The 12,082-nt window shown below is 49.6% G+C and overlaps 1 protein-coding gene across 1 annotated transcript; it reads right to left on the minus strand.

Moving 5' to 3' along the window:
• Positions 1 to 607: 607 nt before the first annotated feature.
• SPATA16 (spermatogenesis associated 16) lies at positions 608 to 11,736 on the minus strand (the record flags this gene model as incomplete). The annotated part of the gene is made up of 12 exons (XM_082303492.1): positions 608 to 631; positions 775 to 852; positions 2,124 to 2,264; positions 5,065 to 5,180; positions 5,414 to 5,554; positions 5,913 to 6,060; positions 6,223 to 6,307; positions 6,716 to 6,805; positions 7,507 to 7,652; positions 8,723 to 9,109; positions 10,731 to 10,811; positions 11,722 to 11,736. The coding sequence occupies 12 exons, from the start codon at positions 11,734 to 11,736 to the stop codon at positions 608 to 610; spliced, it is 1,452 nt and encodes a 483-aa protein (XP_082159618.1).
• Positions 11,737 to 12,082: the final 346 nt, after the last annotated feature.

A 12,082-nucleotide genomic window follows, 5' to 3' on the forward strand; every position in this document is an offset into this window, starting at 1 on the left:
TCCTGGTGCCAGCCTCATTTTGAACAAGTTGAAATAAAAGCCTAGGAAATCATGCACTGGCCAAAAGCATATGGCAAGTCTGGGGAAGACTGATCCCCTAATAGAAAGGCCCAGTGCAGGGCTTGGCGCTATTAACCATAACCACTGAGCCGCCAGGACTCTTCAGCCAGAGACCAAATTAAAATGTCGGCACAACATTCCTCTGCCTGTTCTATTTTGGGGGTAGTGTTGGTGTCTGGGTGAGCACAAAGGGCAGAAAGAGGAAGGAAAACGTGTCCCAGGTGATGGGTGGGCTGTGGAGTGAGGACAAAGGGGACACTGGAACAGCAGCAGGATTTACAGCAGCTCCTTTAGGACCATCCAGCAGTGGCTGCCCTGCTGGGGATGCCACCCGGAAGCAGCAGAGGAATGATGTTCCTACCTGGAACTGTGGTTTGGCATGGTCTGCCTGTGCTTTTCATATTCATAGAATAGGTGTTGGCTCCAGCCCCCCAAATAAGAACTCATCTGGCACATCAGTTGCTGACATCAGTGCCTGACACTGCACTGACATCAGTGCCCGGTGCAGCTGAACAGCTGGGATGCTGTTTGCACAGCAGGGATGCAGTCAGACCCTCGATGACTCCCAAGCCTGAGCATGGACAGAGGTCAAGGCATGGCATCAGGTTTCACCTGGCACATCCTCTCTTTTCTGCCTTTTCAACAGACCAGAGTTAGGGACATTTCCTGCCCAAGGAACCATCTGCTCTCCTGCCCTCTGCTGCAGGCTCTTACCTTCTGTATTTTAGTCCACACACGCTCTCCACTTCTTCCTGCGAGGATGTCCACAGCATCTGCCATCAGTGACTGCAGCTGTGGCACCAAGATACAAACAATTGGTGTGGAATTCACAGAGAAATCATTTCTCTGAATACACAAATTATATCCCAATTAAAATAATTTGCACGCTGATGATTTTGTGACTCGTCTTTCACACAGTGAGCACAGCCAACTCATCTTTGCTTCAGCCCTTGCACTGCGTTCTTGTGGATCTAAAATACTGGAGTAATCCCTCCCCACAGTCCCCTTCCAGGGTAGTCCTAGCATTGCCTCACCCTGCACCCTTCCCAACTATGGTTCAGATAATTCAGAGACAGAGAGACAAGGATTGGATCCAGGCTGTCCTGCCCTTAGCATCAGTGTTTAGGAACAAACTGGGAAAAGCTGATACTTGAGACCTGTGCTATTGGCTCCACTCTAAAAAATTCTCTTCCAAAATGTTGAGTTAGTTAAAGTGAATCCAAACAAAAGGTTTTGGAGTCTCTTCCCAAGCATTTTACTCATGACAAGGAATTAAGATCTACTGGGACTATGTCTGTAGATATCAACATTCCTGGGTGTGCTCCAACACATTTGGAGGCACAAGGCTTCCCCAAAGGCGTCCATTTGGGGGAGGAAGAGAGACACCATCTGCCACTGATGCAGAGCCAGAAGGAGATGTTCCCCCCCTCTTTTTTCCCCAACCCCCTTGGATACCATCACTTTTGGCCTCGTTGGCTCCAGCCATCATCCCACTGCTGACCCTTGCTGGAGCTGGGTTGGCTCAGCCAAGGGCCCAGTCCATGTTTCTCATGGGTTCTTCACTGTCTTGGGGCACCTCTGCAGCAAGTCTGACAAGTTACCATGAGCAGGCAGACAGTTTTGTTCTGAGACAGGGAGTATGTGGTGCATGGATCCAGCACAGAAAATCAATTTTCCCTCCTTTCCCCCTCTCCTTCTCAGCTCTACCCGGATTCAGGCTGTTTTGCTGCAGGTGCCTTCTGAGGTCAGAGATGTCAGGGCACCATGACCTGAATCATTGCAATCATTTTTCCAGACTGATTTGGGGAGGTTTCGGGGGCAGAGAAGGCATTTTCCATAGATACTGACAGGTGAGTCCTGGTGGCTCTATCAATCACCCTTGCAGGTCATCAGCACCTCCTCTCTCAAAGCACTGAAGGAGGATTTGAGAACTCTTTCAGGTCCCCACATTGGACAAACGACTTCCAGAGCACAGGGTGGAAATACAGAACTCTGCCCTGGCCCTTCCTGCTCTGTCTCCCAGCTCGCAGAGGCCAAAACAAGTGCTGGAAATCAAAACCTACCAGCTTGTCATCCTCCTGAGAGACTCTCTGCAGGTAGGGAGCAGTCGCCAGCTCAGCCATTGCCTGGGTCATCACCTGGGCCTGTTCCTCCCGTCTCTGCAGGCGGCTGAGCAGGCTGGCGTGGTGGAACTGCTCGATGGCCTGTGCACATGGGCCACGCTCATCCTGTTTGCCCGGGAAAAGAGAGGAGGTGAGAGGAGAGGCACTGGGAGCACCCTGATCCTTGGACTCCTGTGCCTCAAGGCTTCTCATCAGTGTTTGTGCTGGTCCTGCTCTCAGCAGTGTGCCATCCAGCACCTTTCAGGCCACGCTGTTGGGACAGGCTTTAGAAAGGGAACAAAAAGACTTTCTTGCTATAACCTCTCTAGTAGGACTAGGAAAACAAAGATGTCATCATGATACATGGGAAGGGGAGACAGCAGATGACAAAAACTAATGCAGGTTTCTCCTTTGGAAAGGTCTTTTCCATCACCCCTTCCACTGAACATCACCTGACTTTCCTGGATGGCTTTTCAGTCTCAGGAAGGAGGCTGACAAAAGGGTGCAGGGTGTCAGCTCATGGTTTGGGCACAGACAAGCCAATCTATGGTTTCAAAGACAGACCCTGGAGGAACTAAAACCTACAGAGGTGCTCTCTGACCTCCAGGCAGCCAGGAACGTCAGGCTTGAAGCATGTCCAGGCTTTCCCTTCACATCTGAGCCAGAGCAGTGTGTGTATAAATGACATAGTGAACTCCAGGCTGTGTGGCTGCAAAACCGAGGGGGCAGAATTGACTTAATTGTTGCCATGGTTTAATGAGCTTGGCTTTAGCACTGAGATGGTTTGGTCAAAACCAACCTGAGCAGAACAAGAAGCTGGATTGCACGTTTGCATCCGCAAATGAGGAAGAGGGCAGCAGAAAGAAATGTTTGTTCTGTTAAATCCCAAATATATTATTTTTTCCTCTCCAAGTAAGTTGTAATGCTTGAGTCTGTAGCTGAAGTTTGGCCATTTTTAATTTAGCTTATGTGTGATGGAAATAAGACACCATCATGTTTGTAGCTTGAAGACAATTATGGAATACATTAAAGAAAACAAAAGTGGCCCAATCTCTGTCAGTGCCATAAAGAGGGATGAGTCCCCAGCAGCAGAGCAGCTCTGGCTTTGTGCCCATCTCTCTTCCCAGGTAGAACTGGCACTGCCATCTGCTCCTTGAGTCAGAGGTTCGGTCTCGCTGGGATCCCTGAACGCTCTGTAAACTGAAGGGGAAGGGAATATGTTTCCCCTGATGATGGATGTGGACCTGGCAGCTGTTCCAACTCAGTGACTCTCTCTTCTTTCCTGGGGCTTTCCTCCTCTCCATGGCAGGTCCCACACCGACCTCTGGGACTGGTTATGAACCTGTAGGCCCATGTTTCAGCCCAGTTCCCTGTCCTTCCTGCTGTGGAGGTGGCACCAGGGTAGCCCTTGCCTAAACCACGGGGCTGCTGTGCCAGCCTCCTTGAAAAAAAAAGTCACTTGGCTGCTGCCTTCAGTGGTGCTGGGGTTTTACCCTGGCTTTTCTGGGAATGCACTTGTGTTTCAGCAAGAATATTTAAATGTAAAGGTGTAAAGCTCATAGAAAATACTGGTGTGTGGCAGCAGTGTAAATGCCTACAGTGGGGACTGGCTTGGGCAGTCCTAAGGCAGCACTCTGTTCTCATCTCTGACAGGATAATTTCTTTTCCCTGTGCCCTGGAAACCAGACCTCACTGCTTATCTCTGCTTGAACTGTGTGTTCCTGTTTCTCCAAATTAATTTACAGAAGAGGGGAGTCATGAGGAGTGCAAAACCTGCCTGATTTCAAAGTTTTTTCTCTTCCTGTTACTCTTTTGAGACTGCTGTAGTTGCAATAGAGAAATCTCACCTCCAAAAGCAAAGAGAGAAGTGGGGGGTCAAAAAAAAATTTTAAAGCCCCAGGTTTTCTGGGGCTTTCAGAAAGACCAGGATTTTATTGTGTATCCAGTATCCAACCCACACTCTGTTTGTAGCTGTAACTTCTCAAAGTGCATCGAAGGGAATGCCCCCAGCAGGAACAGATCCTCCCCTTTCCCAAAGCTGCCACTTGCATTACTCTGTACATTGGGAACTGGGGCTTTTGGTCATCCAAAGCCAAGAGCAAAGGGCTTCAGGAAAGCACTGGAAAGAAGCAGCTGTGTTTCCTCAGGGACATCTGCCCTCCATCCACTCCACTTCCCTCACCCCAGTGTGGATGCTTTTGGCCAAGCCCCGCACACCTTTCCCTCTGCTGAGTGCGTGAGTTCCGGTGCTTGCTGCTGCTCCAGCAACTGCCCTCTAGGAGGAGAGAAGTCAGAGCTTCCCCAGATCTCTAGCTCATGTTTCTTTTTTCAGGAGAATAATTTAAGAATTGCATGAAAACAGTCTCGTCTATGTGCAAATCTGATTGTTGACCTTTGCGCTAATTGTCAGCCAGGGTGCTAAAAGCTGTGTCCATTATGGCAGAAAGGATGGAGCAGAGGTAACTACCATCACCTGCCTTATGGTTGTAACAGATGGGAGGATTATTTCACATCCTTCATTCCACAGGGATCCAGATCTCAATCACCAGAAGTGTTTCAAGTAGCAATGATTAACTCTTGATGGAGCTCTGGGTGGGAGGTGCAGTCTACTATGGGTATGAAGTACCCATAGAGTAACTGTGTTGGTGGTTATGTGAAGTAGGGATATAATATCATAGGCCATAATGATTGGCAAAAATTGCATGTGGAGGGATTCTCAAGTGGTCACTGTTACGTCATTAGGACTCCTTTTCAAAAGTGTCTAAACCCACTGGAGCTCTGTTCCTAATGCAATTCACAGAGCATTTGTGGACACTGGAGGAGCATGTGCAGCAGGAATTACCCCCCAACAGCACACGTCCTTCCCACACACCACATACCAGAAAGGGAATGGGATACTCACCTTTATTTTAGTGCTTCCTATAAAAGCCATGGCTGCCATGATCCTTTTCCCAGTGTTCTGCCAAAATGTTTCTTCTTCTTCTTCCTCCATGCTGGGACTGAAAGCTCTTTTCCGGCCTATGAAGCGAAATTACAGAACCACAGAGGCTGTTTATTCATCTCCCTTTTCTTTAGGGGATCTGGCAGGATGTTGGGTGAACTGGAGGAGGAGTGGAGGGGATGGCAAGAGCTGGGCCATCAAGGCGGCTGGCATGGAGAAATGGGTCCTGAGACACCTCTCACCCTCTCATTTAGTAAGGATTGTGGGGGTCACCCCTGAGCCAGGCCAGTTCTTAAGCAAGTTGGCATACCTCGAAAGACTGGCAGTTTTCGAGTTACAGACATTTCCACGGTTTTTCCAATCTCTTTGTTTCTGAAGCCCAGAGTCAGTAAGTACTGCTGGTCAGGATGAGATTCAGCCCTCTCTGGCAACAGGTGAATTCCATGAGGATCTGCAGAGGGAAAGGAAAATAATTTCCACTTTCTTTTCAGCTGTAAGAGAAGTTACTTTTTTGGAGAAAAATAAGGGAAGTCGAAGAAGGAGTGAAATGGTCTCCAGAAACCTTGCAAAACACAGATGACAAAACCAACACATCCAGCTCTCACTGGGCTTTGAATCTTAGGGCTCTGCAGCCTTTTGCATCAACTGCTTTCATTTTTCTGATGCTTGAGATAAAGCATATTCTGCCCAATACCCCACAGTGTCTGGAGCCCAAGCAGCTCAAACTTTCCAACTCTCTCCAACTCTTTTGAATTCAGCCACACAAACAGAGTCCACAGTGCTTAAGGGCAGCTGAAAACTGCTGTTACCTGTAAATATGTGCTGCACGTAATCAGGGTGCTTCTCAGCAAAGCTTTTGTTGGCCTCCTTTATTTTGTCAGTCTTCTTCTCTTTCTCAAAAGGTGTGTACAGAACAGAAAAAGAGACTTCTCCACCAAGGGCTTCTTGAGCCATAGCCTAGAAAAGGGCAAAAACAATTAGACACTTAGTTAAAAAAACCCAAACAACCAGCTCGTTTGGATGGAGACTCCATGAGCCAGGAGTTGGTCTCAGTGGTCCTTGGGGGTCCCTCCCAGCTTGGCATATCCTGTGATTCCTTCCCAGGCTGTCAGTTGTTACCTGCCAGTACAGCTGGATGAGGTCACTGGTCTCCGGCCCAGCGCCTTCAGCCAAGACGTACAGATACTGCGCGACCATGGCGCTCCTGAGGACAAAAGCAGCAGAGGAGTGTGCAGGCAGAGAAGGGGATCTGTGGCCAGACTGAAAGGAGGTCCTGGTCACAGAGTGTCATGTGAGGTTGATACCAAAGGTTACACAGAACTCCAAGTCCTTGTCCAACTTTTAGAAAAGTACCAGCAAACACATTTTTAGCTCGCTGAACTCTTGCCAGCAAATAGCCCTGGATGTCATTTAGGGCTGCAAGTGGGATTATTCACGTTAACACGAACTGGGAAGACTGGAGCTCTGCTGCCCCTGAGATCACATCCACAAAGCCAGTGCAAAGTTCCTACGGATTTTGGAAAAGCCTGGCTCTTGGAGGATGTGTCACTGCCGAGAGCTGCACGGAAAGGGATGCAGAGGAGCCCTGTGGAAGCCCGAGCAGCAGAAGTACCTTGCAGCCTCCGAGTATCTGTGCAGGCACCGAAAGCAAGCGGCTTGGCGCAGGTGACTGCGGAAGTGAGAGGGGTTCTGAATGATGCTCCTTGGAGACAGAAGAGGAATGGACAGGCTTAGACTGAGGTTTCTTACGTCATTAAAGCTTCTAAGAATCAAACGGTGACTGAGGCAGACGCTGTATGCACTTCTGCTCTACAACTCCATGCTACATCTCCAATGTCAGGTGAACTCTCTCTCCCTCTCCCTCTCTCTCCAGCTGTGGTCGATGAAGAAAACAGTACTAAAAATATTACTTCAAGGTTAATTTCATTGTGGCTTTATCCTAAATGCAATTTCATTAGGGGTTTGTGTATTCTAGAAGAAATGTTTCTGGGGCAATATTCTCTCTTGCCTTCGGCGTGGAGGTAGCATAAGTAAAACTGCTACAGCACAAGTTCTTGTTAACCCCCAGCTCCCCAGGCAGGAGCAGCAGGTGTCTGGCCCATCTCCCTGGAAACACTGTGCATCTGGAATGTTTCAGAAGGTGAACCTGAGTTATTTTGAAATACTCTTTGTACAAGGCATAGGTGCAATGTGGGGGGTGAACCTTGGCCTGTGTACTAGACCCTTCACTTCAACAGATGCCATTAGGCCAATGTAAACACCAGTGCCACATGTAAGGTGTGTTTTCCTGATCCTTCTTTTCTCACCATTAGACTGGCTCTTCCTGCACTGCAGTTATTCCTAGTCTTTGTTTCATGTTGCATTTTGGTCTTAGCAGTGAATCTAATCCATATTTTCTCTCACCTGTGTGAATGTTGCAGAGCAAGGTCAGGCTGCCCCAGTTTTAAGTAGCAGATGACGAGCTTTGACTCAATCCAACTGGCAAGCCTGGAAATATCATCTGCAGAGGACTTCAAGGGGTCCTCTGTAGCAAAGCCTTTACTGCAAAGCTGCACATGAAACAAAACCATGATTTCCAAATATTAGAATACACCATGTGCTGCTAGGTGGCAATACTTTTTGTGACTGATCAGTGGAGAAAACTGAACTCTCATAGACTGTGGCTCTAACTAAAGTCAGCATTACAAAAATCAGTACAGAGGACAGAAAGGTCTTTCAGGGATGTTTTGTTTCTTGCTTCTGGGGAAAGCTGGATTAAGAGACTGCTGAGAAGCCCCAGCCCTACAATTCTGTGATGTCCCAATCACTCTGTCCGCAATCCCAGGGATTCATTTCTTCATCCCTTTTCCTGGTATGTCCATTCACCAGCCTTTCCTCTTAGGAGCAGACAAGCCTTCCTTTCCTCTTAAGTGACCCGTGGTGCTGTCCCTACCACAGCTCATTTCAGAATATAGGGGGCAAAAAAGCACTTTAAAATGACAATACTTTATCATTTTACTCACTAGCTGCTGTAGTATTTATCACTTAAAAAAAATTACTTCAGTATTGTAGAAAAAAACAGTTAGGGATAGGATATTTGAGGATAGGATAGTTGCTTGTGAACTGGAAAGCCCCTAATATTTGACAAATGCTTTTGAATGAAGTTTGGCAGAACAGTGCTAAAAGAAGTGCAGGCGGTCCCTTTCTCAGGGTTTCAAGTGCCTGGCTGAAGAGATTGGAGTCAGAGTGGAGAGAAAACGTTATCTAGGGCAGAGTGAAAACTCCCAAGTATTGAGAGGGCATTTGTTGCTGATTAAACAATGCTGGGATTAAAAAGAGGAGCATGTTTTTCATGCTTTGGGACTTCCATTTCCTCTACACATTAATACAGTTCAGAACTTGGAGAAAAATACACAATTACTTGAGATTCTCTGGTTCAGTCCAACACTTCCCCCCTTCTGCGGTTTATTTAGAACTCCTAATTTTCACATCTCCGGTGAAATTGCATCTCGGGATTTCTCTTCAACCCTAAGCATTCCAGGTTGGTGCTCCTGGTTCCCTTTGCTATTCCTGCCCCAGGGAGTGCCGGGACAGCCCCGCCGTGGCTTTCCCGGGGGGTCACACCCCTTTAGCCCCGTACCTCCAGTGCCGTGGAGAATTTGGCCGCGGCTGCTGCGAAATCGCGCTGCGTGTACCGAGCGCTGCCGTCCCGCAGGGCGGCCTGGAGCGCAGGGCCAGCGCGGTGCCACACGCTGTCCCCTGCGGCTGGGGCAGGAGCCTGGCCCGCTGCTGCTGGCACTGCAGACATCAGCGGCTCGCCAGGCTCCGCCTCAGTGTCCGCCTCCTCAGCGCAGATCAGCTCCGCTTCTATTTCCCTGAGTCTGGAGAGAGCAATGGCAAGCGGAGGGCCCGGGAATGTCCCTGTGCCGCTCTCTGCTGCTGTTTCTGCGTTCGTCCGGGACAGATTTCCATGGCTTTCTGCTTTATCTGCGCCACTCTGCGGTCGTTCTTTGTGCTCTTCTGCCTCCTGCAAGAGAAGGAGCAGGAGGTGACAGGAGAATCGTGCGATTTAAAGTCATTTCAGAGAACCCCAGCATGGTTTGGGTTGGAAGGGACCTCAAGGATCATCTCATTCCACCCCTCTGCCATGGGCAGGGGCACCTTCCACTATCCCAGGTCACTCCAAGCCCCATCCAGCCTGGCCTTGGACCCTTACAGGGATGGGGCAGCCACTGCTTCTCTGGACAGCCTGTGCCAGGGCCTCAGCACCCTCACAGCCAAGAGTTTCTTCCTAAAATCCAATCTAAATCTCTTTCACCTTAAAGCCATTCCCCTTTGTGCTTGTCACAACTTGCCTTTGCAAAATGTCCCAGGAAAGCTTTGTTTTGTTTCCAGAAGTGATTTTGGAAAATGCTTTACCATGGATTTTAGCACCAAATAGGGTGACATGAAGGGGCAATATGTTACAATTAGTTGCCTTTCATTCTTTTAACTTTACTGGATGCATTGGGATAAATAGATTTGGAACATATTATTACATTTAATTTAATGAAGGAAAGAGAACAGAATGAAATAAAATGCAAGTATCTGGGAAAAAAATGTCTTTTCATAGTCCTGAGTGGAGATCTAATGTTCCTTCTCTGCCTTATCCTGCTAAAAGGAGGGCAGGTATTCTGTCCTATGAATCGCTCCAAACCGAGCCGAGGGACGCTTGTGAGACGGAGTCCAAGAGCAGGCATTTGCTTTATTCGGTGCCGGCTGTGCGGGGATCGCTCCTCCTAGCACACACCCACCCCAGGCACACGGCGGATTACAATATACGGTTACATTTTATGTATATTCATTATTTCCTTTAGAAAAGGCGTGGTTATGCAAACTATTTTTTGGAACTCATTTATTGTCATTAGCACACGCAGAGCACAGGGCTCCCTCGTGGTTGTGCTGAGGAAGGCTTCAAGTCTTCCTCAGGGGGTGTCTTGATGAAGGCCGTGTGTCTTCTCCACTGTGCGCTTTTCACCTTTCTCCTCTAGGCATGCCCAGTCTCAGCTGTTTCAGCAGTTTCTTCACTGGTTTTAGCAAGCTTTGTCCTTCATTCTTGCAAGTTTTGTCTTGCCAAGTTACATTCCGTGTCTTAAGCTTATGGCTAACATTTGCTAACTTTTAACACTGTATCTTATGCTTTCATAATGCTTTCACAAGGACAGTGATCTTAACCCTTTCACCTATTCCAAAGTACCACCTGAGATGCCTCTTCTGATCCCAACAAGAACGGGTGTTCCCTGACTGAGAACCAATTTCAAAATCTACTTAAACCTATGAAATCTATTTCTGCACTGAGCACATTGCATATGCTTAGGACATGGAATACTGTGACCACAGCAGAATTAAACAGTGCCCTCTGAGATCAGATTCCTGTGATAGTTGTACATGTTCACTGTCAAAGACGTTGTTAAACTGACCAAGCAGAGGAAAGAAGTCTCCTCGGAGGTACAGTGGGGATCCAGAAGTCAGGCACAGAGAAATGAACCCCACTCACGGACAGGAGAGCCATGGCTGAGCAGCTTCCCCTTTGCAGGGTTCCTGCAGTTCCTTTCCCTTAAGTCCCATTTCAAAACGCTCCTGAGTCAGCTCAGCAGAGTTGTACTCACCTCAGAGGCTGTTGAGGAAGATCCCTGTTGAGAAGACATGGGAGAAGGGAACTGCTCGCTCACTCCAAGCTCCTGGACCACCTGGAAGAATACAGGGATGAGCACACTCAGGTTTGCATGGCTGTCCCTGAGGCACTTGGTCCTAAATGTTTTCCCAGCCTTCCTCAGCTCAGGAATTCCAGCTTAGCTCTTCCTGCCCTCCTTAGGAATCCTTTCAGCCCCAGAGTTTGAAAATGAAACAACCTGCAGCAACTGTCTTACCTGATTAGAACACCAGAAGGGAAGTTGTTCAGAGCCCCATCCAGCCTGACTTTGAATATTTCCAGGGCAACTTCTGTTTGCTGGGGGCAACCTGTGCCAGGGCCTCTCCACCCTCCTCACCATTCCTCCTCCAGGGAGGAATTTCTTCTCAATCTCCAATTGAACCCTGCCCTTTGTCAGTTGGAAGCCATTCCCCCTTGTGCTGTCCCTGCAGGTCCTTGCAAAGTCCCTCCCGGGCTCTTCCTGAGTCCCTTCAGGTGCTGGAAGGAGCTCTAAGGTCTCTCCCAAGCCTTCGTCAGGCAGAGTGGTCCCAGCTGTCCCAGCCTTTCCCAGAGCTCCAGCCCCCTGAGCACCCTCTGATCCTTCCTGTGGGCTCCTCTGGGCCGCAAGGAATCATCTGGGAGGGGACTGGGAGAAACCCATTGCAGCCTCTGGCAGGTGCTGAGGCTGGCTCTAAACTGGGGTGCTGGGAATGCAGTGGAAAGCTGCTCCCTCGGTAGTGGCCGTGCTGATGGCAGGAGGAGATGTGGGTGTGCCCTGGCATGGCCAGGAGTCCCCATTCCCTGCCAGGCCTGTCCCCAGGCCAGCACCAAAGCTGCCGCCAGCTCTGGAACAGCCCCCCGGGAATGCCCTGTTGTTCCCAAAGGGAACTGTTCCCCGTGGGACAGCCCAGGCCCACGCAGAGCCCCTCTGGGCCTGGCACAGGGAGAGCTGCCCCTTCCCCACTCACCTGCTGGGGCTCCATCAGCCGTTCTGGCAGTTGCTGGGCTCCAGTTCCACATCCAGGGCGGTTGGAGAGTCCCCGCCCCAGCCCAACTGCTCCCTGCCCCAGCACCTGCCCCCCCAGCCCTTCCCCAGCCCCCCAGGCCCCACGGCCTGGCCACCCCAAACACGATGGGGCACATTGGGCACCGCTCCTGCTCCGCAGCTGCTGCTCGGGAAGGTGGGAACGGCTCCAGGCCCAGGTCCACTGAGGGCAGTCAGGAGCTCCCAAATCAATCCCTCCTTCCCCTCCTGGGCTTCACCTGCAGCTGGGCAGGGGCTGACACTGCGCTGGGCTTGGGCTTGTGCTTAAAATGATCCCAAAGACC

Source organism: Coloeus monedula (assembly GCF_965178545.1).
Source record: "Coloeus monedula genome assembly, contig: HAP1_SCAFFOLD_1, whole genome shotgun sequence".
NCBI classification, from domain to species: domain Eukaryota; kingdom Metazoa; phylum Chordata; class Aves; order Passeriformes; family Corvidae; genus Coloeus; species Coloeus monedula.